Source organism: Manacus candei, unplaced genomic scaffold (genome assembly GCF_025592945.1).
Source record: "Manacus candei isolate 608988 ecotype Guabito, Panama unplaced genomic scaffold, ASM2559294v1 h1tg000023l, whole genome shotgun sequence".
Classification (NCBI taxonomy): Eukaryota; Metazoa; Chordata; class Aves; order Passeriformes; family Pipridae; genus Manacus; species Manacus candei.
Window position 1 is genome coordinate 5,215,723 of NW_026138071.1, and position 25,602 is coordinate 5,241,324.

Sequence of the window (25,602 nt, forward strand, 5' to 3'; positions counted from 1 at the left end):
ATTTACCTTCTTTCTGCCCATTGTCATCTGTGAGAATATCTTAACAATTATATGAAGTACAGAGCGCACTGTGATAACAGCTGTTCCAGAGGCAGAGTGATTTCTCTCCTTAAGAGAAGCAGACAAATGCTGCTGCATGGGGGTTTTTTGTTGTTTGTCTTGTTTTTTTTTTTCTTTTTTTTTTCTTTTTTTTAAAGCAATTACTTCAGCCTGGGACTCTGTGAAAGCAGTGCACCTTGGCAGCAAAGCTTAATAACGAGAAAAAACTGTCAGCAAAGTGCTGCCTTTCTTTCCCCTTTTCCTAACCAAATAGGAAAATTACAAAATAAGTCTGGAATGAGGGACAGATTTTGTGATTAAATAGATCTTGCCCAGGGAGTAGGTCCACTGGTATTAGCAGGACTACTTCACTTTCGGATAATTGCTCTAAATAAGGATTCTAGGACCCGACTAGAAATTGTAATCAAATTCAGTGAGAATCTTAGTAACATTGGGCAGCACCTTTGCTACTCAGTACAGAATGGTGATTGTCTTGCTGCAGGGTTTGACCTACTGTGATTTCCAGCACAACCATGTTTGCCATCTCTGAAAATTAGGGCAGTGGGTTAAAATTTTAAGAAAGAAAAAGGAATATAAAAGTGGCATAATTGCCATGAGGAAGTAAATGGCATTTACTCATGCCATTGAGTAAAAGGGAGGAAGTATTTGTTGGTCATTATGGCTGTACTGTAAAGAGGCACATGGAAGCAGAGTAGTATGGTACAAAAACAAGTGGGTACTTGATGGCTCACTGAGTAAACAATGTTCAAAGGAACCATGTCATTGGGGACTCTCATTTTTTCCTTATTACATAAATGATTTTTTCCCAAGATAACATGCTCTTGAGTTACAAACAGGGTCGTTTGTGAAGTGCAGAGAGGGTAGGTATTGCTTCCATAATTGCCGAGGCAGAGCCACGAGACCCTCGCTGAGGGCTGTAAACCAAAGAGCAATTTTTTTCACTGTCATATGTCAGCACCCACTTCAAAGTACATGTGTAGCATGTACTGGTTAATACAGCACAACTTGAGTTCTCCCCATTTTGTGTTATTAGTATATTTTCCCCGTGGTGTGAGTTGTTGTTTAAACCAATACAGATTCTGAGTCATTAATACCACAGACTTCTTCACTGAACAAACAGCCTCTGAGAATGTATTAATTTTGTGTTTTCCACTGAATATGAAATGTTTCTCCAGTTTGTCCATTTCTTGTCCAGAATTATTATAAATATTTTTCTTAGATTTATCAAAACAGTATTTTTTTTCCTGTTGAAAGGCCAAAGTGGAAGAATTTGCTTTTACATCAATTTAATGTTAAAAATTCTAATATAAAAAGGCTATGAAAATGGTATAATGGAAAAAAATTAAACATGGGAAAACAAGATCTTGGTAAACCCTTGCAAAAAATACTGAATCACAGTTGTCCCTTGTTTTTGCTCTCTTACCCCTTTCTCCATTTATTCAGAGCCTTTTAAAAATTGATTAGCTGAGAGCATAATTTATACTCTGGATAGGCTTCTGAATTCAGTTATTCAGGTTGAAATTGCCTCATATACATGTGTATATATATACAGATACATGTATAAAAAATATGCTAGCTGCATGTTTCACATTGTTCAATATATCAGGTGAGCCATTTGCAGAATTTGATATTTTTGGAGTAGTTGGTGTAAACAGACATTTTATGTTTTTGAGTACAGCTTCAAAGAATTGGGTTTGATTGCTCTATGCAATTCTACAATCAGTATTTTCCTAATTCTCACTAACTCTTGATATGTGAATCTTTCATCTTAGAAGAAAACAGCATGGATGTAAATTAATCTACATTTTCATCAGTAAAACTGATATATGTAAGTTTTAAAAAAATCAATTCTGCTTAACTTGGTTTGAATTTGGAAGAAAAAAAGAGCATGAAGATTGCCAAGAGAATGTTGTTTCAGCACAATGCGGTTTCAGCGTTTCAATAGAAAAATGCAAATAAATTGACTCAATGTGGTGGTGAAAAAGACATTTAACTGACCTGTTTCAGAAACTTGGGTACCCCAAAAACCTTGGCTGTGTTAGGGGTATATAAGCGCTGTGTCAGACTTTAGGTTTATAGAACACAGGAGTATAACATGGGATCCAGTTTATCTTGTTATATTTCCATAAATTTTTTCCAGATTTTTTGTTTGTTGTGATAGCAAGAACAACCTGGAAAATGATGCAGACAAATCTTGACAAATATTTTAAACATAGTACTTTTAAAAATGCATGGCTTTTGTTTAGCTCATGCTGTATAAACATAAAAGTCAATACTAAGAATTTCTGCCTATATAAAGGCAAACTGAGTTCACAAAAGTTGCTTGGAATTTATACATATAGTGATTTAGTCCTAAATGTTTCTGGAATATGCTGTTTCTGTGTCTCCTCCAGCTTCTGAGTGCCTATACAAATACTTTTTGAAAAAATTCTTTGGCATTTAAAACCTGAGCAATCCTTAACCCTTTAAAAATAACTTGTATTTCTAGCAGTGTCAATGTCTCCTAATACAGAAAATGAGAGAACTGTCAACAAGAGGGAGATTTAAGAAGACAGATATTTTGTTGTAAGCTAGTAGAAGGACACTGAATACGTGTTCAGCCATTCTTGTCACTGGAAGAGGCAGATATGCAATGCAGGTGAATTTGATCTCAATCTGCATCTCCTTCTAAGGATCTTTGGTAACCAATTTCACGTGTCTGCTCTCCTCTTCATAGTGCTCAGCCTCTGTGCTTGTTAACTGTACAGTCTGTGCCAGCCTTGCTTCTGCTGGAACAGATTTCATACAGAGAGCTAACAATGAACTGTTTAGTTAAGCACATTGACAGAGTAGGTACTGGGGATCTGCTGAACAACTGACATCTGGGAGGAGCTTACTCTCTGTGCCTTGCTGGATGGGCACAGAGTTCTTGTCCATATGTGTGGTAGTATTGTATATGTCAGGGTTTTCAGAGTCTTGGCTCTTTGGATACACACATACAGCTGTTGAATAGACCACAAAGAACCAGACTATGGAGACAGGTAGAGGAAAACGTCAAGATGATCAGCTGAAGATGATACCCCTTATTCTTTCCTTTCAGAAGACCTGTACCAAAACCTTACTTTCTGCAATCTGCCTGGCAGTGTGAATCAGTAGCAGTATTTGTTTTGATACAGTATTCAGTGTGCCTGTTTAGTTTTTTTATTCAATACGATATTAAATTATGGTAAAAAGAGTAGTATAAATATCACAGCTGTTCACAGAGGTTTCCAGACAATATAATTACTCAAAATGTTATTGTCCTCTGCAGAAAATAAAACAAAAAAAATGCCTTTCTTAAGGATTTTTTTATCAAAATTAAAACCTACCAAAGGCAGCTTAAGCAGTACAGAAGAAAATCACTTGAAATAAATGGGTCTCTGTTCCGTTACTGGTGAATTAAGTCACTTGGAGCTTGTTTGCTTTGCTTGGTTTGAGATTTTTTTTCCCCATGTTGTCCTTCAAAATCATAGTATGGAGTTCAAAGACAACCCTAAAAAAATTTTTATAGGAGTTTTTTTACTGTTATAAATAGACAAAAATATATAAAAAAGAATACTTTTATTTGCGCAGTAGGCTTTTGACAACTTTTTTTTCTAAATAATGTATTTTTAGGTACAATGTAAACACTGAATAAATCATAGAATCATAGAATCAGCCAGGTTGGAAAGGATCTCTGAGATCATCAAGTCCAACCCTTGATCCACTACTGCCATAGATACCAGACTATGGCACTAAGTGCCACATCCAGTCTCAAAAAAGAATTAGTAGCGCTTCTTATTAGTGGACTTTTTAGCTTAGAAATTTTTAAGTAGAATTTTAATGACTTATGTAACCATAAGGTTATAGGGTCAAGTTAAATCCTTGATTAATGTCATTGATTTGGTCTGTGGCTTCATCACATATAGGGAATTAATTCATTTCGAGGTGGCGGAGAATTGATAATGCTTTGAAAAAATTATAATACCATAATTACAGAAGTGAAGTTACTACAAAGAATATACAGGTTCATAAGAAAGAATCTTAATCAACAGAAGTTGGCTAAATTCAATCTCAATGCAAGACATCCTCCAGCTTTGCCCAGGTATAACAGAGTAAACTTCTGGAAAGAAATCAGAGATAGATTAATTGGCATTGCTAGTGAAGTATTACTTTTCTTCAAGATTACAGGTATATGACATACAATATATGTTTCAGAATTCCTAAACTGTGCAAGTTGCTGTAGTACCTTAGATTTAAGAGCTTTTCTGAATACCTCTATGATTTCTCATGTGTTAAAAAACTAAGCATGTGGGAAAGTGTTTTGAAGAATCAGGGCATAATATTCCTTAATAATACAATTGATTTCTAAGGGACTAGTTATGGAGAAAAATTTGCTCATCTTGAGAAAAGGGTGGCAGAACTCTGCATAATAAATAGAATTTTGGAAAAGACACTGGTTTTTTATAGTCTATTCCCTTGACAATCTAAGACTGCTCCTTATAATGTTGAATGCTCTATTTTTTAGCACTGTATTTAATTTCCTTGTAAATTACTCAAACTATGGTTCTGCTACCACTTCCCCAGTCTATATCATAAATCAGAATGTGCATGTGCTTGTTTGGTATTGCTCAATAAAACAAATAACAACAGATCTGAAAAAGACATCAGAAAACTGTTTATTCTTAATTTATGTGAATGATTGCTTATTTCACTGTTATGTTTAAGTGTATAATGACTTCTGCCAAAAGAATCTGACACATATTGCATTTGATTAATGAATGCCATTATTTGCTATTGGCCTGAAATATTTATCTTTATCTAAATTTTTTTTTCAGAATGGACAGTTTTAAAATTAGATTAAGCACTTCTGTATAATATCTATTTCTACTCCTAGACAAATCACCCTTTTATTCAATTAACATTACTATTCCAAGCTTTACCAAGTAATTTCCCAGTAATGTAGTATAAAACTGTTTCACTGTTTGCAACAATCAACTTCTGCACAAAAATCAGTTGAATAGAAAAGAAAGAAATCATAAATGTGTTGATAATAATATGAGACGTAAAATGAGTGTGTACATTTTTGTAAGATGAATCCTTAGATGTTCTTGAATTGTGTTTTTCTAATGAGTACCTCTGGGTATTGGTCAAATTCATCATGTCTTAATTGTTGGTATCATGAGGATGCAGTTGCTCTTCCTTTTTTTATTTTCCTTTTTTCATGAATTTACAATTCAGCAGTCTAAGCTTAGAAGGAAAATAAACATGAATTAATTTTACCAAGTAATTCTAAAACTCATTTTAATTAGTCCCTTACACTCTACAGTTAACTGTGATTGCATTTCATATTTTAGTCTTTCTTACTTTGTGTAAGGAGAAATACTCTCTACTAACAATGTTAGTAGAGTGGAAGAATGAAATGATGCATCTTTCTACATTAGCAGTGCAGTTCAATTTTCCAAGTTCCTCTGATCAAAAATCTTGATATGTCAATTTTGCTAAATTTTACCATCTACCTTAAGTATAACTGATTACATTTCTTGATTTAAGGATTAAGAAGTCAATGAAAAAGTTATCTGAGCAAGAACACAAACTCAGTCTTAGAAAATGCTAATCTGTGACTTTCATTACATCTGATTCTGCTTACTGTATCTGACTATTAATACTTAATTCTTGATGCATTACAGATTGTGAAATTAAAAAAAAAAATATCTCTGTATAAATCCATAGATCTTAGAGCTCCTGTAGGTAGAAAATAGCTTCACGGCGATAAATTGATTCTCAAGCAGGGAAATACTTTTTCCCACTTATGTCCTACCTTGTTTAATAGCTTATGGAGCTTTGCATCTACAAATTCTGCCCTTGGAGAACAATGGTCTTACTCCCTTGGAAACTGATAGAAATTTTGGTCTTGGTTTTGAGAGGAGCCTATAGTAATAGATCAGTTTGTGCGTTATTTCTGAAGATTTTTGTTCTTTATATATGAGGTAAGAAATTCCAGTCTAAGATCTAGAGTCTTCTACAAAACTTGATGACTCTACAAGAGGTCCTTGACCAATACTACATGGTACAAAACAGCTGTTCAGTGTGAGTTGTGGCAGGAGAATTGTTTTCAGATTCCATCAGTGATCAGATCTCCCCCCAGTGTCACACAAAAACACTGGACACAGATGATGCAGACAGTGATGTTGGGTTTGCATGTCAAAAGTCTTTGCAGCTGAAAGGCACCAAGGTTCTCATATATGATTAGCACACGAGCCCTGTGGGGAAAACATCTGCTCCTCCAAATGGGATTACAGTAGAACTGCTGCTTTCCCAACATGTATTCCATAAAATGGAACTTGGGCAAAGTTTATGGTTGGTTACTTTGTAGTTTGCATCTTTTCTTTCTGTATTATCCAACATGTCCACCTTCACTTTCTTTTTCATTCTCAGGAGAATCTGATTTGCTTATCAAGTTCTCTTTCTCTCTCTTTCTCTCTTTTTCCCTGGTTTTTCCCCTTCATCCAGATGGAATGCCATTTGCTTGGTGGGTTGGCCGTGCCAATGAAAAGCATCTTTACTGGGGAGGATCTCTTCCGGGCATTCAACAATGTGCATGTGGACTGGAAGAAAGTTGTCTGGATATGAGATATTTTTGCAACTGTGACGCAGATAGAGAAGAATGGTAATAATTTTAACATGTAAATGGTAGTGTCTGTATGAAGAGCTGGTGATAGGAAGTAGGAAAGGAAGGGTTAAATCCTTTCCTGATTCACAGTTCAGGAAGATTGAATGGCTTGAGTGTAATCAGACAAGAATGAAAGTCAAACTAGAATTTGGACTTCTGATTTCATCTTTAATTTCTTTTTTGAACCGAAAACAAGATATCTGGCTGAAGCACGTTGCTGGAATGGGTGGTCTTAAAAAAATATTTCTCGTTGAATGCTGAATCCAGTAACTGTATTTGTTTAAAAATTTTTATTCAGTTGGAGCATTGCATGAATAAAGGTTCTGAGAGATTGGTTCATGGGCATATATCAGAGGAGAAAATTCAAGCACAGACAGCAAAAGTCAGGTATAGCTAAACAAGAAATATGTACTATTAAAAAGAACAGTATTTTTCCTAAGAGACAGTATATCTGTATGTGCCTTAACATTCTTTTACATTGGATCCCAAGCTTTTTAAAGTCAATAATAAGACTTGTTTTGGCTTCTGTAGGCTTTGGTTTAGTTTCCATAGGAAGTTTTAGTTACAGTATGAATATTCAAAGCCTTCCCTGGCTTTTGACTTTTGGTGTGCTCTGATGCTGCATGAATTTGGGAAGGCCACCTCACAATCTTCTCTCATTCTCTGCACCTTCAGAGAACTCCAAACACCAAGAGATAGTTGGTGAACTTTCTAATTAATTCCTAATTGTGTTTGAGGGGACTGAAATGCCAGATGAGTGTTGTTGGAAGTGCAGTTTGAAACACTCATGTGAAAACTCTCATTCACTCTTACTTTTGGACCACTCACTGATAGGAGCTGCTGTCCTTTCTCTGAAAAAAAAAAGATATTTTAACCTTGAGTAGTTCAGAAATTATGAATAACAGAAGTAGACAAGAAATGTATTACAGTCATAGGCTACTGTGTTTGAAATAGTGTCCAAATTATCCCCATGAAACCTTCACTTAAAATGAGTAGAAAGGAATTGTAAAGAGTCCTGGAATACAAAAAAAATAAAATCAGAAATTACTTGTCACTGTAAGTGTTGGGTTTTTTTGGTTGCTTGATTTCCAGACAGTGTGAGTATTTGCCTGGACCATTTATTTCCCTGGGGTCACTATTCGTTTTCAAAAATTATAACTGTAAGGGGATTTCTTCAGGAAGATGTTTATATAAATGTTGGCTTATGAATGTGTTTTGTATAGAATAGGCTGGCTGTGCATGTTAATCTATCTTTTCTTTAATGTTTGTTTATCAGATGCGCTTTTGACAAGGTTTACACACGAGCATCAAGAGCATCTGTTTTTACTAGTGCTTGGCTCTTTTCATAATCCACATTCCATTTTTCAGTGAGCTACTTCTCAAGTAGAACAGGGTGTTATGCTGGCAGACATTGGGATTGCAGTCTGTGATTGCAGGACTGCACCATTAGGTCATACAAGCCAATGCAAGGTGAAAGCTAAATGCAGTTTTATAATGTTTCAGCTAAGTCTCCTCAGGAAATGAGACCCAAGCAAGTTATGCTGTGGGTGTTTATCTCCATCTTAACCCCACACCCAATGATTTTGAATAAAAAGACACATTTCAAACATCTTGAAGAGAGAAAGAGAAATCTCAAAAGTATTACAAATTACATATTCTATGAAAATTTATGCCAGGCTGAGGGGAAAAAGCCAAATAAAATGCACAAGAAAGAAGTTAAGGAAGCGTACACTTCTATTAGATTTTGGAAAACCCTCATGGGAGGGAGATGTTGGAAATCATGCGTCATTAGCTTGGCAGCTCACAGAGCTACTTGTTTCTCCTAATTCCATGATAATAGCAGAATATGCTCAGAAGTCTCGTCCACTAAACTGCCTACTATTTGTTGGTTTGGGGGTTCAGTTGTTTTGGCGTTTAATCCATGAGAAATTTTTACTTTGGTAGCATTCTAAATTGCAGATTGTCTTTTTAAAAGCTGAAAAACCCCTGACCTTTATGAAGAGTTTCTAAACATAAGAAATTTCATGCCTCTTGAAGATTGCTTTTGTGTTTCCCTGCTAGAACACCGACCCCCTGATATATAACGAGCATTAAAACCTGAAACCTGCTGAGATCTGAACTGTGACTTTAACCTGCTATACATTATAGTGGAAGGAGGAAGACAGCAGTAGATGCATTTATTTGCCTCGGCATGAAATAAAATGGGTGCTGCAGAGTGGAAAACCAGAAAATCATTTTTGCTCTTTTAGATAAATCATGCTGCTCCAAGGTAGAAACTCTCCAGAATAGTTGGAACGTCCTTCTAAAGAGGAGACAGGCCTAAAATTTTGCTTTGATTTGCTTTCCATAGACTAAATCTTAGTTATAGAAGGAGCTACTAATTTCTCAGAGCAGCAAAGAAATCATAAACAATGGAAGGCAGACCTGACAAAGTCCTGAGCCAGGTGTTTGGCAGCACACAATATGCACTTCTAGGCATGCTGACTTTTAAATGATATCTGAGCAGACACCTGAGCCAGCTGCTATTTTTGGGCTCTTACTTGACAACAAGTTAGTCCCCCTGGCCAGATGAACAGGAATGTATAATTAAATGTGCTCTATGGGGAAGGCTTTTGTATTTTTCACCTTTGTTATTATTAAAGCATTATACTGATAAGTATCTTCTTCCATCCAGCTCCTCATCATACTTCCAAGCTTTGCAGTATGATTACAGCTAATTCTGTCACTGCAGGATAGTGGAGCATTTACCAGAGAATGGGAGAAGATCTCTGATGAGGAAGCAAAGGCATAAGTTGCCACCTTAGGTTTTTGAACCAAGCAAGGGATCTGGAAAGGTGTCAAACGCTCTTTGACTGTAGTTTATGCGTGCTTCAAAAAAAAAAGAGAAATTTCTGACGGTTGAAAAAACTTGCTAGTGGCTGGGAACATTCATAGAGATCCAGTGGCTTCATGCTGAAGCTAAATCTAGTTCATAAAATGTTTTATTTTTCTTTCTTCCTCTTCCCCCACACTGAGAGTAGTTAACTGTTGAGACAAGTTGTGTGTAGATGAGGCAGATTTGCAATTTTATTTCAAAACACATGCCCTCTTTCAAACAGAGGATGCATTCTTGTTGCAGGCATAATTGGGGAAATGTGTTAAACTGATCTAAAGGATAAAGCATTACTGAAATACAGACAGGGTAGTGTTATAATGAGATTGTTTGGATTCTTAAGTACCTCTCCCAGGTTTTCTTCCATCTCAAGCAAAGTTCTCTTGCCTTGGCAATTAAAGCCTTGCTGCTCACCAAAACCTTGCATTTAAATGGAAGGAAACTCTTCCATGCCATGGTGGTACATGACTGTCCTGAAGTCCATTTCTGGTTTGATCTCTTTAGAATCCAATTTCCACTTCAAATGAAAAGACTTTAGTGAAGCCAGTCATCACCTGGAAACCTTGTGAATTTGGAGAACTTCACAGTTTTTTATTTTGTCAGAAAGAGAGGCATCTCCGGAACTCATTTTGTACAAGAAGCTCAGGCGTCTCAGCAAAGCCTGTTGGACTGTTAATTCCAATGAGTAGCTGATTGACCATCCTTTATTTCTATTCTCCAGTCTTCCTATTCAAACTGTAGGAGTGTCCTCTTTTGTTTTCCAGAGTAGTCTCCTTCACTGGGGAACTAAGCCTTTGCCATTTCCAAAGAAACATGCGCTCACCTCTTTATCATGTCTTTGGGGCACTCCATGGAGTAAGGAAACCACAGGACGTGAAAAGGAGGGGAACAAAAGGGAAAGTGGATACTGCTATTGTCAGACACACTTTGTCTTACAGAGATATACTGAGCATATCCAGCCTTGTTTGAGGAGGAGCAAAGCCACATGGAAATGAATGAAGCCTTGCTTGGATGAGCTATATTTGTGCAAAGCTGTGCCAGAGCCAGGATGCTAAAATTGGAAGGGCTGAGGAGAGCAGGGCAGAGAAACCCTGACGAGCTCAGATTTGACAGGTTTTGTTTGCTCAGCCACTATCCCACACTGAATCCATTCCCCCAGAAGCAGTGCAGGCAACTCTACAGAGCCTGTGAGCTCATAAATAAACCCTGCCAGAGGTGACCTGGCCTGTATAGAGCTGTCTTGGATATCTGCTGTCATGACTGCATTTGTCAACAAATGAGAAGAGCTGCCTGCAGAGAGCTGACTGTAACAGGACCCTGAGGTGTCAGGAATCAGTTCTTTACTATCATTACCAAACTCTGTACCTCTTCTCTAATTCAACCAAATATAGGCAATGCATCTTGCCTTCAGCTGTTACGTCTGTTATACAGATCATGGGTAACATAGCAATTAAAATGTATTGCTTCGGATTATTATTGGTATGTCCTGCACAGGCCCCAAAACTTTTTCTGATGGAAGCCTGTTTCACAGGCCCATCCCTTATGCGCTTCATTGCCATCTGCTGATTCCATTCCCCAAATGTGTGGTAGTCATGAAAATCTGTACTGAATATCTGAGCTACTGAGGCTCTGTTCCCACTAGAGTTTTCATTAATGTACAAGAGGAAAACGTACCAATAGGGGATAATATGAGAATAAATTATATTTAATGGCACCACTGTTCTACCATCTGTTAGAAAAAAATATGGAAATGGCTACCTGGAGATTAGCAATTTATGATGGCTCACACTGTTAGGACGCCATAGAGTAAGAGTTTGTTGAGCATACTTTTATTGGTAGCCAGGAAGAAGAAAAATAGTTTCATAATGTTATGATCAAAATAGTTATTTGTCATTTATAGGTAAGTTTACCTTTACTACATCCTAAAATATCCAGTTACTGCATTATCACCTTTAGCATTGCTGTGTTTGCAGCAAATTTTTTTTCTTTTTTAAATCGACCCATAAATAGAGCATTTGTTTGATGTGTAACATGCCTCATAGCTTATTAAGGAAGTCTTTTGGGTAGATGCAGACGTTAATCTTCAGACATGGATAAACAAATGACATCCAACTTTATTTAATACCCATAAATAAAAAATTTTCAGTGATTTAATTTAAAGGGCATTATTGGATTTGTTTTGTTTGGGATTTGCTTGTGGGAAGTACAAATTGATACTATCCTTTAAGTTAAGAGCTCAGAGAAATATCTGTTCATTGAGGGTTCTTTCCACCTTCAAAAACCTTCAGATTTTCATCTGAATTTGTGCCAAATTGAGTACCAAGTCAGATAAGCGGGAGGTCTACTTCTCAAGTTTATTAATTTATCTGTACCATTTTCTGTGCATACAGCACTCCTTTCACGGAAGTGATTAAACCTGCCTTGATTTTTGTGAAATCAGGACTTAATTTACATTCCTGGCCAAGGGACGTCACCCCCGCAAGGATGTTCCTCAAGTGAACTACCCTCCTGTAGTTCTCAATACTGAGAAACAGGACACAGTGTGATGCAAAGGACATGCTTGGTGGAAGTGGTCACAGAGTGCTATGTGAAACACATGAACAGAAATAAAGTGGTGGGTTTGGCTAATCCGAGAAGCAGCTGTGGAAAAGAAATATAATCTGTTTTTAAGTGTGTGTTAACTGCTAAATTAAAATACATATAAGTAAAAAGGATCTCTGGGAACAAACACAAAAATTATTAACAAGGTTTTATTTTTTTGTTTAAAAGACAAAATCGTGTATATGCACATCATAGTGTAGATGCTTTCTATCAGAAAATAGCAATCTTATTTGAAAACTGTAGTATATTAAAAGTGATCCCCAAGCCCCCTTCAGGCAAAAATTCCAAATGTTTTGTCCAGGCCCTGGTATATTTGTATTTTGTAGTGCCACAGCAGTGCCTCCAGGAAGTTATTGTGCAGGCACATGAAGCTCTTCTACTCCTCTCTCGGGAATAATGCATTACATTTGAGAGGCTGCCATAGTGTACCACGTAGAGAAAAGGAATCGTGGTGCTTTGTAAGTGGAGTCTAAAATAAGTTCAACTTAAGAAATACCAGGAATTTGAAACATTCACAGTGTCTTCAACTTTCTTATCTGCTTTTGTTAACTGAAACATCCTAGGTGTTGACTTTTCAATAAAAACTTAATTTTCTACCATGAAATAATAATAATTAACTGCAACAATACATATGTTGTTCCTGTAGCTGGTACGTTCTCTGAAGGACAGAATATTTTCCTGATAGGTTTTATTTCAGTGGCTGCTTGTGTGAAAATAAGTATAATTGTATGAGGGGATTTTTTCCATGTGTGAAAGAATAAAACATATAAAATGTGCTATTTGAGCTCGAAGAGAAGCTTGATTGAGTTTTCAAGGCGTTAACAAAGAAGGGAAGATTTTTATTAGTTCTAGAATATTTTTCTCTCTCACCGTTGAGCTATGCTACTAAAGTTTGCTGTGACACTGGCATATAACTAATAAAAACTCAATCATAAAATTTGATATAAAGGAACTTCATGCAGTATAACAGAATATCTAATAAGCAATGCAGTTTTCAGAGACGTGGAATAGATATCTTTAAAATGTCACCATTTCATGGTTTTTTGTAGATATTTTCAGTGCTAGTTGTAGGAAGATACTGATTTTTATTTTAATCCTGATCATAGCTAGTAAAAAGACTGCACTATATTCTGAATTAAAATAAATTTGCAGGAGGTCTCCCTAGATATTTTGTGATTTTTGAAAAATTTATTTTAAAAACGTAAATGCCAGCTTAGTTACATTCTTTCCTAAGAAATACTCAAATAGTTCAGCTTTTGTTACATCTATTTCATAATGCGTTGAGAGCATTTACACTAACTTTCAAATATTGATAGAATAAGCTATAGGAGTGTGCTACCGAGAGTCTGCCGTGAAGAGATTTGGAGACCATGTACTTTTGATTTCTACACGGTAGTTTTCCTTCTGAGTCTGTATTGAAGGCATCATTCTTCCTGGTGCCTGGGAATTTCATCTTGCTGCACTTTACCTGTAGTTATTTGCATGTCAGACACCCACTGAAGTAAGAAGAAAATGTTAGGGTCAGAGAGGGTACCTCTCCTTTTCCCCTTGGCATTATGAGACAATTACTTGTGCTGCATGCAATTAGAAACAATGAAAAATAATGCAATGTATGCAGCCTTTATAAAAAAAGATCAAAATACTTCTGTTTTTTTCTAACATTAATCAGAGGAGAGCACTTAGCCAAGCAAACATCCAAGGTTGTGTGACAGAGCACAGCTGCAGTGTTCATCCTGATTATTATTTCTTTGCTGAAGTCTGTGTTCTTTCCCATAACTGACACTACACTGAGAGGTATGTTAGTGGAAGTTGGCATTACAAGGAGGATACAGGCAAATCTGGGATCCTACCTGGAATGTCAGATTCTCTGGCAGTAGTATCACTCAAAAAGTGATACCTGTTTCCTGAGGCATTGTGTCACACCTGCCTGGAAGAGCAGGTTTGGATTACTGGTATTTTGGATATGGTCATTGTTACCATCCCCATGTATAGCATGAAGTCTTTCACCTCTGAGCAGAGAGGTAATATGGGCCATACAGAGGTAGAGATCTTTCCTTCCTCTAAAACTATGGAGATTTGGTTCTGTGAAGGATGCTGTGCCATGCTTATGTGCCCAGATGTACAGGATACCTTAACCTTGAGAAAGAAACTAGGAGAAGAAAAAAAACAACACAATGGAGATGACATTCAATAGCACTCACCTCTCTGTTGTCAATCGATAAAGAAATACCTCAAAAGGGCAGTTCTGCTCTTGGTAAGGTCAGGGTTGGGTGCCTGAGGGACTCAGCTGAGTTCATGAAGTACAGCAGGATGAATGCACATCTGTATACCCTGCCAGAGTCAAAGCCACTGGATCAGCTTAAGGATCTGAGGGCTGCTATGAAACACCACGCTGCATTTTGGGGGCAACAATTTGTCCAGCACACTCAGGGTAAAAACAAAGGAATTATCCTTTAGGAATCTTTCTTTCTTTTCTCTTCCTTTCTAGCAGCCATGGGTAAGTTAGTCGCAGCTGGAGAATAAGCTCAGCTAAGCAAACAAGACAAGTTTGATGTTGTAGCAAATCAACCTTCAGTATTTCAGTTGCTGAATGAAAATTTCCACTGGCAATAATACAAAGGACTGATTCAGTCAAAACTCCCTCTGCCAATTCAGCCAGTTCTGCAGTGTGCAGAGTCAGTCATGTCCCAGCCATCTTGAAGTTGGATCAGTAGCTGTCTGGCTGCCCTGTGCTAAGTGTGCTAGATCAGGCATCACCTGTCCTCTTTCTGCTTGGGTAAAGCATAAAGCCAGAATAAATGCTGTTATCTGTCTCCAGCTAACTTTACTTACAGAAATGCAAATTTGGACTTATGCCTGATGCACATCAAATTCATCCTGCTGAGAAAACCCAGTAGAGCCCAGTTTACATAAATGCCCATTGGTCAACATGGCAGCATTCTGCTTTGGCTTCTCAGTCGTTCTGCACAGCTGAAGCACATTTACAGCCCATCCCAGACAGAATCATGTATCCAAATAGTGTCTCCAGTGGTCATTACTGCATATGAGCATAGAACATACCTATGAATGTATATGTCTTAAATAGTGTGTACTGGTCATCATTCTCTCAGGTAATTCTGCAAAAGATCTTTTGTCTTTTAAATGCTGCCTTGCATAAGGAATGCTGAGGGGTTTGTCTGTGGTTAATCTGTCTCTTTCTGTTTGTGTATTATAATCCAGGACAAATGATACTGGCCTCCTTACTTTCAAAGACCATTTGCCTGTAACTCAGATAGTGATCACTGACACAAACAGATCAAATTCTGAGGCTGCTTGGAAAATCGGCCCTTTGCGTTGCTATGGAGACAGTGAGTACTAGCTCTTCTCAATTTCCATAGGTACAGAATGTTCTCTCTTTCCTTTTGTTTGGTTTTTTGTTTGTTTTTGTTGGGGGGGTTTTGTTTGGTTGGTTTTGGTTGGTTGTGGTTTTTTTGTTTTTTGGTTTTTTTGGTTGTTATCTTTTTCTTGTTTTTAAATTTATTTCTCTGATGAACGGTGGCTTTCCACATGCAGTTTACAGCTGCTGTCCTGTGCCAATTAACTATAGAGAAGGGCGTTGTGTTTGCAGGACAGTTCTGGAACGCTGCTTCCTTCAACACAGAGGCCTCCTATCTGCACTTCCCCACATTCCATGCCGAGTTCAGTGCAGACATCTCCTTCTTCTTCAAAACTACTGCCGTCTCTGGGGTATTCTTGGAAAACCTTGGGATTAAAGACTTCATACGAATTGAAATAAGCTGTAAGTTTCACAATTAAGAAATCTTGGGGTATTTGCCCAATTTGACAAGTGCAAGGACATATTTTCTGCTGTCTTGAGATGCCTGAAGAGGATAAGATGGAGACATAAAGACTCATTAATCTAGACTTGTCTACCACTCCTGTCAAGAGTTTCCCTGTATAGCTTTGGTCATTATGCTTAACCTTGTTATGTTTATCTTTCTTAAACAAGTGTATGAATGTAGTTTTTTCAACATTTATATTTATTGTTTTGCTCTTTAGAGAAAAAAAATTACTGGTTAGATGTACCTATAGGCTGTAATTTTAGTTGAAAGTTGAAAAAGTTAATGCAACCATTCTGATGGTTACTTTTATTCTTGTATCAGTAACATACCCAGTCTGATGCAGTCCTACAGTTTCAGAGGAACTGAGTGTGTATAGTACAGCTACAAGGTGAGAGTTTATGAAGGACAGGACACTAATGCAAAATAAGACAGTCACAGTTGTAATGAGTCTTGAATACTTGAAAATATAGTGAGTGCAATGTAACTGCTACTCAGCATATAAAGGAGAATAGCAGGAAATTTAATTAGTGAGATTTTACCTCACTCCTGTTCTGACAACTTCAAATATTTATCAGTGATAAAAGAGTACTGTGGCTTTGACATGAAATATGACTTCTGTATTCCAAATTCTGTCAAGCTTCAGGAAAACAAACTGAGTGCTATGTATTTGATAATATGCTTATAATAGCCCCAACATAAAAATTAATAAAACAGGGCCCTAAGGCCCTTCGATTCATTAAACCAATGGTAAATGTCATGGTGCATTATCACAAGGTAATGAGGTATGATTTACTGTTAATTGCACATCAAAGTCCAATTTGGTTGTACTTCAGTGTACTGTGGTTCATTCTCAGGGATATAGAAGTAAAAATGGCATCAAATGTAACAAATACTGTAAACTAAGAAGATTGTTTAGTGAAAGTTTCTGGATGTGTTTTAAACCTGTACTCATAGAGAAATGAGTTATTTAAAAGTTTGGGAAAAATCTTTTAAACTTAGGCTTCTCATCAGTAGTTTGACGCTGTGCTTCCTCGTGCCAGATGGAATTTGCAGCCTAAAGGCCTTGTATCAAGGAAGCTCTACCCACCAGCTGCTTCAAAAGGAAACGGCTCTTTAGCAGATGCAGAGGCTCAGAATTGATCTTTGTCTATCCCTATGGAGCGTTTCCTATCTTAACTATTTAAGAAGCAGCTTCCAAAACTAGACCTATCCAATTTTTGAGGCTTGAAATAACAGGTTTTTTATGAATATTCAGTCTGAGACCTTCTGATTTTGTGATCTGTGGACCTGATTCGTGGTCTCGTAGTGCATTTAGCATTTTAGAAAGAGGAAAAACAATCAATAGCAAGAATGATAAAAAGTTCTAGCTTCCTTCAGGCTTCCAGTAGAGCAAGGTGGACTGCATTATGTGGTTTGTTTCTCAACTATTGTCCTGTTTCTAGGTGCCTTATTATCTCTGGACATATGTTACATATACAAATTTGGTTTAGGATCACCAATGAACTAGGTTTGCTCATCTATTTTTTCTTGCTTCTTGAGTCAGACTTAGGCAAACAAAATGCTTGTAGGATTCTTAACTACCATATGCAGCCAAGTTATGGAATTGTTAAGTACATGCAGTTTGAAAGATTTAGTTGGAAAGAGATTCTTTGTCCTTTCTCCCGTCTTAGCATTTTTTTTTGTCCAAAATCTTTTGGTACCACTGTGTGACTTTTGTGCAGCATTTGTCACTTTTGCTTCAGAAAGAGAACTTCCATGTCTAGAGCACAGTAACTGTTATGACAAAAAAAAAGATGTGTACCCACAGCCAGATGTAATCAAAGCAGAGATCAAACAGTGAGGCTGCAGGCTTAAATTTATGTATAAGCTGCTGTGTAGGAGATGGGAGGTAAATGATCCTGTACTATTTGCTGACACAAAAGTTAATGAACCCTATATTTATGTAAGATTTCTTGATGTCAAAACCACAATTTAAATCAGACCTTCACTTCCTCTTCACATCTGTTTATCTGTTCCAGCCCCCAAAGAGATCACCTTCTCCATAGACGTCGGGAATGGCCCCACAGAAGCCACTGTGCAGTCTCCCAGCCCCCTGAATGACAACCAGTGGCACTACATCCGAGCAGAGAGGAACCTCAAGGAAACCTCTCTCCAGGTGGACAGCCTCCCCAAGAAGGTCCTGGAGGCACCTACTGAGGGGCACTTTCGCTTGCAGCTCAACAGCCAGTTATTTGTAGGTAGGGACCATAATGGTTTCTGTGGGTATCAACAGTATTTCTGTGTCCAGACTTTGGTAATGAATGCTATTGTCTCACCTTTGACCTTGTATGTGGTGACCTAATTTTGCTTTCTCTTCTTCCATTCCTTCATAGGCAACACAAAGTAAGCCCAAACAACTGCCTTTACACTCAAAGCACTAACCATAGTTTAAGCATATTATACTTTATGGTATTTTTAGGGTCAAACACTTGAAAGGTATTTATTGCCAAAGAATTGAGTCTTCCTTCTTGTGCACTACTGGCTGTGTAATTTGCTGTAGAAAATGAGATCTCTCTCTTTAGAAACAATGTAAAAGTGACAAATTTGTCATAAAAATTTCTGGGGCAAAGCCTGATTAAAAGTATGATCTTTAAAGTCTGGTCCTTCAAATGTGCCTACTGAAACTCCTATTTGGCTACTGAGTTCATGACTGAGAGAACTATGAACAGAGTCAAAGCAAACAGAGTTGTTTACCTAAAAGTGATCTTTCAAAGGAGAAGAAAAAAAATAAAAGAGAAAAACATCTCTGCATATATTTTGTTTCCCTATCACCTGTGCAAAAGAAACCTAGTTTGGGACTAGCTTTTATGTGATAATATGATCATGGATTACAAGGGGAATCCTCTCTTTTTCATATTCAAACACTGTCTTTCTGAGTAATCTGCTCAGTGATGGAGTGGGCTGTATCTCACATCTTATGCAGGGCCATTCAGGTAACTACCAATTCTTTCCTTAAAATGGAGTCTCTTACTTAGCTGAAATGCTATAGCAAACCTCAATCTGTCAATTCATTTTAATATAGTTTACTTGTGTATTCACTTGCTTTGATTTAAGTAGATTTTAGGGTATTTATTTGAGCTTTTTATTGTGTATGTGTGCAGTAATTACTGGGCTCTGAATGTAAAGAATTAATCTGTAATAAATAGATACAGCTGCATCAATGTCAGGAGTCCTTCCCACATAGCAGTTGATTTATACTCCCTAAAATGATCTCTGCTAGACTCAGCTGGAGAGGAGCTCACTGAAGAACTCACAGAAGGGAGGCTTAAGACTGTTACAATGCAAGGTTTCTGTTTTCTGTATGAAGCATGCTGCTAATCACTTGTTTTTTAAATGCTACTTTGATCCTAAGAGCATGTTCTGTGGGAGGCCAGGCCTGAAGGCGATAGGGTTGGGCTGCTAGACACCTTAGAAATGTCAGAGAATTTTAGCCAAGTTACTGTTTCCAGCTAGAAAAACTAGAGATTTAGTGACTGGATAGACTTTTGCAATGTTTTGGTTGTATCTTTCTAAAAGACTAAATATGAAGGGTTTATCATAGGTCATCTATTAGGTATGTCATATATACCAACTGCTTACCATTCCACATCTGAAAAGCAGTATCTGCCTGTAAGCTTGCTTCTCAGCTTCAGCAAAAGAAAACATGTTACCTGAATCAACTTTATAGTGGTTTTAAAGGGACATAATTGATGAATTGCATCATAGAAATCCATGGTAGTTAAGACCTCACAAGAGAATGTGCCAACAGAAACCCTTGTCAGCAAAGACAAATGCAAAGCCCTGCACCTGTGGCAGAATAACATAATGCATCTGTACAAGCTGGAAGTTGAGTGGATGGGTAACAGCTGTGCAGAAAAGGTCCCATCGGTTTTGGTGGTGAAGTGAATCTGTACCTCATCTGAATGTAGCTATGGTTTAAGGAACAGGTTGGACAGTTGATTTCAGCAGTGAACTCCAACCGATTTTACTCTAATATCTACAGAAAACTCTAGGATATAGGTATTTGTCTCAGTCAAGTGAAAAGTTCTCACCAAGAAATAAATAGATTGCATTCAGTTGTTCATCCACACTTTTACTGAACTATGAACAAAAGGGACAGAAACACAAATGTTTTTGGGAGTGCTTTTTCAGCCCTTAACTCTGCCATGTGGAAGGCCAAAATTCTTTGTGACTTTCTGAGTTTTTCTAAGAGCTGTCAGAATAGTTGGAAACCTGGGCAGCTTCCTGATTCTGATACTGTTAGTCCCTGGGTGCTCCAGGGAAATGTGGCAGAATTCCAATAATACACAGATGTGACATAGTTTGTTTCTAGTGAAGGTCTCATTCCAATCTCTAATAAACAGCTACTGATTTAATACCTCAACCATGCAGAGTGAATTTTATCCCATCTGAAAAATAAATACATAAACAGCAATGTAAATTGGAAAGAAGCAACAGCACATAATATTACTCCCTACTCCCCCTATAATCCACAACATATTTGTCTCTGCAGCATTCTGCCTACTGACAGTGATTAAGGGGTTCCCAGTCTTAATGACTCTCTGTGGCAGGCTTCTGAGGTAGCTTTCTGTGTGTGGGAAGTGGAAGAGAGAAATGACTTGTATTGCCAGTACACTCAAGCAAGCTTGGATTTTAATGCAGCCTAAAGGAGTTAGAAAACCATTTTTCAATTTCTTTTAGTGGGTTTTGGGTATCTAAGTGCTTTAGGCTATGTTATAATCCTCAGTCACAGCATGAACATCCTTACACCTGGCTATGTTTCTTCTCTTAATTTAAAAAAAAAAAAAAGTACTGTGAAAAGACCAGATCCCAAACAAACGTTCAGGTTAGGTAATATCAACTGCACCAAACTGCCCAGTAACAAGTCAATTTGGCACATTACTTGCTCAGAAGGAGCAGGCAAAAATCATTCATTTTGACGGACAGTCTTTTTCAGCACTCAAAATGTGGGACAAACTTTTGTATAGTTCAGCTGTGCCTGGCATATCCTTGTGGTCCTGGAGGAGATGGATCATTATCTCCTCTCATGGCATAGTCTGAGATGAAGTTCTGCCTTACCTAGTGCCAAAGGCATGACCATAAGACTCCATCATAGGGAGGGGAAAGACAGTCATCATAGGCCTCTGAGAACAGGATTTGAACTCAGAGAAACAAAATACAATAAAGCTTTGATCAGAAGTGTTTGTGCTATTCATTTGGTATGTTATGGACACTGGCAAAATTAAGTGCTTGGGTTCCTTGTTCTGTCTTGGGAACAACTGAGCAAGGAAGGAATCCTTGAGTGAACCTCCTCTGTCCTCTAGGCAGTCGTACCCCAGGGAGACCAAACCCCAACAACATCTCAACATCTGAGAAACTTTCTTTGTAGACAGAAGAAAGGATAAGAAAAGAAGGGGTATACTTTGTTTACTATTATTGGTTTTAAAGGCATCTGTAGGCTCCTTGGAGGCCAGGAGGAGGAATTAACGCCTAACTCTTTCTGGATCCTGTCTGCTTTGTACATCTTTCAGTTTGAGACTAACAACTGTGACTTGGAGGTGTCCTGAGGAATATCACAGCAAGTTCACCTACTCCTGATTATGATTCTTATACTTCTCTGCCCTTTGCTTTTCTTTGTATCGGTTACATAAAGCAAGGATGCTCTTAATACTTATTCACGCTGCTTCAGCCTCCCTAATCCAGTTTTTTCCAGCAAAAAGTCCTTTTTCTTTTTTTAAAGCAAATCCTGAACTCATTGCTAAAATGTTAATTATTTAGCCAATTGTGTCACCAAGCTATGCTATGAGTGCTCAGTTGTGAGCTTCTTGCCCCCTCTTCTCGGATTCTCTCTTCTTTGCCCAAAGACTCCTCACTAAAATTCAGCTGCATAAACACCTTGCTGAAAACACTATGGCTCATTTGACTGTCACCTCCACTCAACACAGTACACTCTTAACTTTGGTGTTTATGGTCCGTAGGCTTATCCTAAAATCTGTTTTCCTGAATAAAACATTTAGGTCTCATACATTGAATTGTCCAGTCCATCGGGCATATTTGAGTAGGAAGAATCTGCAAAGCTTGATTTGAGGAAGAGTTTTGGTTTTTTTGTTTTCTATTTTTCTTTACTTTGCGGGAATGGATATGAAGATTAGGTCTAGTGAATTGAAGAAAACTGCCCAAAATAATAAACAGATTTGCTTAAGCAATACTGTGTGGATCTAGGATCATATAATTGGTCTGTGTTAAGCCCTATACTCTCCAGACATTATAAGAGGAGAAGAGTGAGAAACTTAACATGGCCTTCCAAATGCTTTAGAGAGCAATAAGAATGTGGGTAGTGCAATAAACATGACATCTGTGGAACAGTTAGCAATAATTTTTACTCATTCTTTGTATGATTCAGCTGGGATTTGTATGTGTGCAGAGAAGAGGCAAGGAAACTGTCATTTATCCTTGTAATATTTGTGGTTTCCTCCTGTGCAAAAGAAAACAAAGTAACCAGTAACCTTAAAGGAAGAAATCACATTTCTACTTATGTGGACATGACTGAAAATTCTGTATGATACGTTTTGTTTTGGAACAAAATCTTCAAGCAAAACGGTTGTGTGTGCACAGTGCAGCAAATGCAGAAGGCCTGATTCTTGTCCTCAGAGGGTCTCTAAAATAAGTGAGCTAACATTTGCTCTCCTGTAAAGAATATCTAAGAATGGCTAAAGAGAAATTTGAAAATATTTATTTCTCTGAGAAAAGTATCATAAAATTAGCATGAAATAAATGTGTCTCATGCATACTGTCTATAGTTCAATTACTCTAATTTGAATGCAGTATTTCTGCTATTAATGTTCCAGGAAGAAAACCCTAGTGTTGCAGAACACTAGGGTTTGGGTGAGGTTGCTTTTTAGACTGTTACTGCATTCTGGTTAGTTCGCAGAAATCTTACTTTATTAATTTATGAAAAAAAATAGATACTCTTCTGCAAGGGCTTATCAAATGATGTAATCTTTTATCTCATACACTTTGATATAGAACCAACTTCTACAGAAGAATAATAACTTCTTTCATACTACTTTTGCAGGAGAATCACCAATAAAGCTAACATTTCAGAGTCTGCAAATGCTGATAACTCCTGAACCACAATTAGATTTCCTAGCAGCGATTGAAATTGAAGTATCTTCAAAAGCAAAACATGGCAACTGCCAAAAAAAAACCTATGATAAGAAAAATGGTTATATTTTCATAGAGTAACAGTTGTAATTATTATTCTGAGAGACCACCTCTTATGGAAAAAGCACCTTCATTGTAACACTTTTAGCAATTTCATTGATCAGATGCAAAGCTAGATAGCTTGTAGAGACTAAACTGCCCTCTTGCATAGTTCCATACAGGTCTGGTCTTCAGGAAGAAATGCAATTATATTTAACAATTGTAATAAATAGCACATCTGTGACCTGAACTCATGTTTCTTGCTACAACAACCATTTACAGGTGCCATGTCAGGTTGGGAAGTCATTCATAAATTCTGACCCAAGTCATATCCCTTCAGCCAGCAGGCCTGGTGCTGAACATGAGTCATTCCTGCTATCTGGACTCATCAGCATGTTAACTCACTCACCTGCTGTTGGGATTGGGGTGTTATTTATGCTTTGTACTATGGCAACAAATAGGAAAAAAAAAAACCAGCATTTTTGGTTTGATTTTCTCATGTATTTGGTGATATGCAAACATACAATAAAGAAACTAATCTTTCTCCCAAATGAATTTGCAGTTTTAATGCCAGACAGGAGAGTAGACAAACCAAAAAAGAGAAGAATAGCAAAAAAAAAAGTGTCACATACAACTTTTTAGTCCTTTCATAAAAATAGAGACCTTTAGTTCCCAGGGTTGTCCATCTGTCATCTTTTACCACTTTATGTATTGGCATATAATATATAATTTTTTTTTTTTAAATTGTGGATTCATATTTGTACCGCTAGATTGAAATTAATGGCTTTCATTACTGTGAAGACTCACCAATGAGTGAATGCCCCTTTTTCTCTCCTTTTCAGGAGGAACAGCTTCCAGACAGAAGGGTTTTTTGGGATGCATTCGATCTCTGCATTTAAATGGACAGAAACTTGACCTTGAAGAGAGAGCTAAAATGACACCTGGTGTTAAACCTGGATGTCCAGGGCATTGCAGCAGTTATGGTAACCTGTGCCATAACGGAGGTAAATGTGTGGAGAAGTATACAGGTTACTTCTGTGATTGTACCAACTCAGCCTATGAAGGACCTTTCTGCAAGGAAGGTAGGCAGCAAGCTTTGATTCTAATCTTCAGCACCGTTTCACTACAGCACGGTTGTCAGCTCGGTGTCCCCTGTATTGCAGTACATTCTATTATCAACTGTCCCTTCAGCGTTACTAAGAGTTTATCTGAAGCAGACTACAAGACCTTTTTTTGACTTCAGTGTTGGCCTCAGAAATGAAAATGATGTCAGCTGTACTAGTAAAGTTTACAACTATTTCCCGCTATGATTCCTGTATTCAGTGGCATATAACTTGCCCCAGACATAAACAAATAGGGCTGAATTTTTTCATACAGGTGTTTGCCCATGTCTGAACATTTAGTTTAGTTGTTCTTAAACCTCATCCCATTTTGTCCACCTTAAAAAAAATCTTGAGAGCTTTTCTTTACAAAGTTTTAGAGCAATGATGTGACAAAAAGAGGTAGTCTTTTTATGTTCTTTTGCCATTTCTGTGACAACCCATCCAAACGTTAAGAAATTTTTAAAATAAGCATGAAGCATTCAGGAGAAAACTGATTTAGATGGTTCAGTCTTTGGTGAATGTGTCCTCACTGAACCCTTCTGGTGGCTTGTAGAAGATGCTGTCAACACCAGAAAAATGAGCAGGGCAAATAAGGAACCTCTAATTTAGAGAGCATGCTTTTTGAAACTAACAAAATTCCTTCTCAGTGACAGCAATATGCAGTGTGAATTTTTAATTTCCATGGCTGCCCCTCACCTCACAAATGCGAAGGGTTTGCTAAGTAGGCTGCATCATCTGTTGCTGTAAATTGGCTTAGCTGTTATCATGGTTTAGGAGTGGTGTTCTCCAATTTATTTTTCCCACTGAAACCACTCCGAACCACATGCTCTCGCTTGCTCCCCCCTCTGTTTCATTCTCCCTCCCCTGCAGTGGACTAGAGAGGAGAATTCGAGGCACAAAAGGTAAAGATTACAGGTTGAGATAAGAACAATTTACGGAAACAACAACGAGATTAAAAACTGAAAAGTGACATTAACAATACAGGGTACAAGAAAGAAGCGAACAATTTACACAGAAACTCCCTGACAATACTCGACTGCTCCCTCCCCATGCTACACCGACCCAAAAGGGACGTCTTCCCCCATCCCCAGAAAATTATGTGAGCTGGCATAGAATAACCTCTGGGTCCTGGCCATGCCCCCTCCTGGCTAATGGAAAAATAACCCTGTCCTGTCTGGAACCGGGGCAGTTGTACCGCAGTCCATGGAACTATGCTCCCTCATGAAAGCTGAGGATTTGGCACGGATACCACAA

The 25,602-nt window shown here is 37.6% G+C and overlaps 1 protein-coding gene across 2 annotated transcripts in view; it reads left to right on the forward strand.

Annotated features, from left to right (window-relative positions):
• Window positions 1-25,602, forward strand: part of CNTNAP5 (contactin associated protein family member 5) — a 284,130-nt gene that overhangs the window by 220,357 nt on the left and 38,171 nt on the right. For both annotated transcript variants that reach the window (XM_051786918.1, XM_051786919.1), the window contains 5 exons: window positions 6,571-6,727; window positions 15,423-15,550; window positions 15,811-15,981; window positions 18,043-18,261; window positions 24,088-24,327. In XM_051786918.1, coding sequence (XP_051642878.1) covers window positions 6,571-6,727; window positions 15,423-15,550; window positions 15,811-15,981; window positions 18,043-18,261; window positions 24,088-24,327 — 915 coding nt within the window. The remainder of the gene's footprint in view (window positions 1-6,570; window positions 6,728-15,422; window positions 15,551-15,810; window positions 15,982-18,042; window positions 18,262-24,087; window positions 24,328-25,602) is intronic.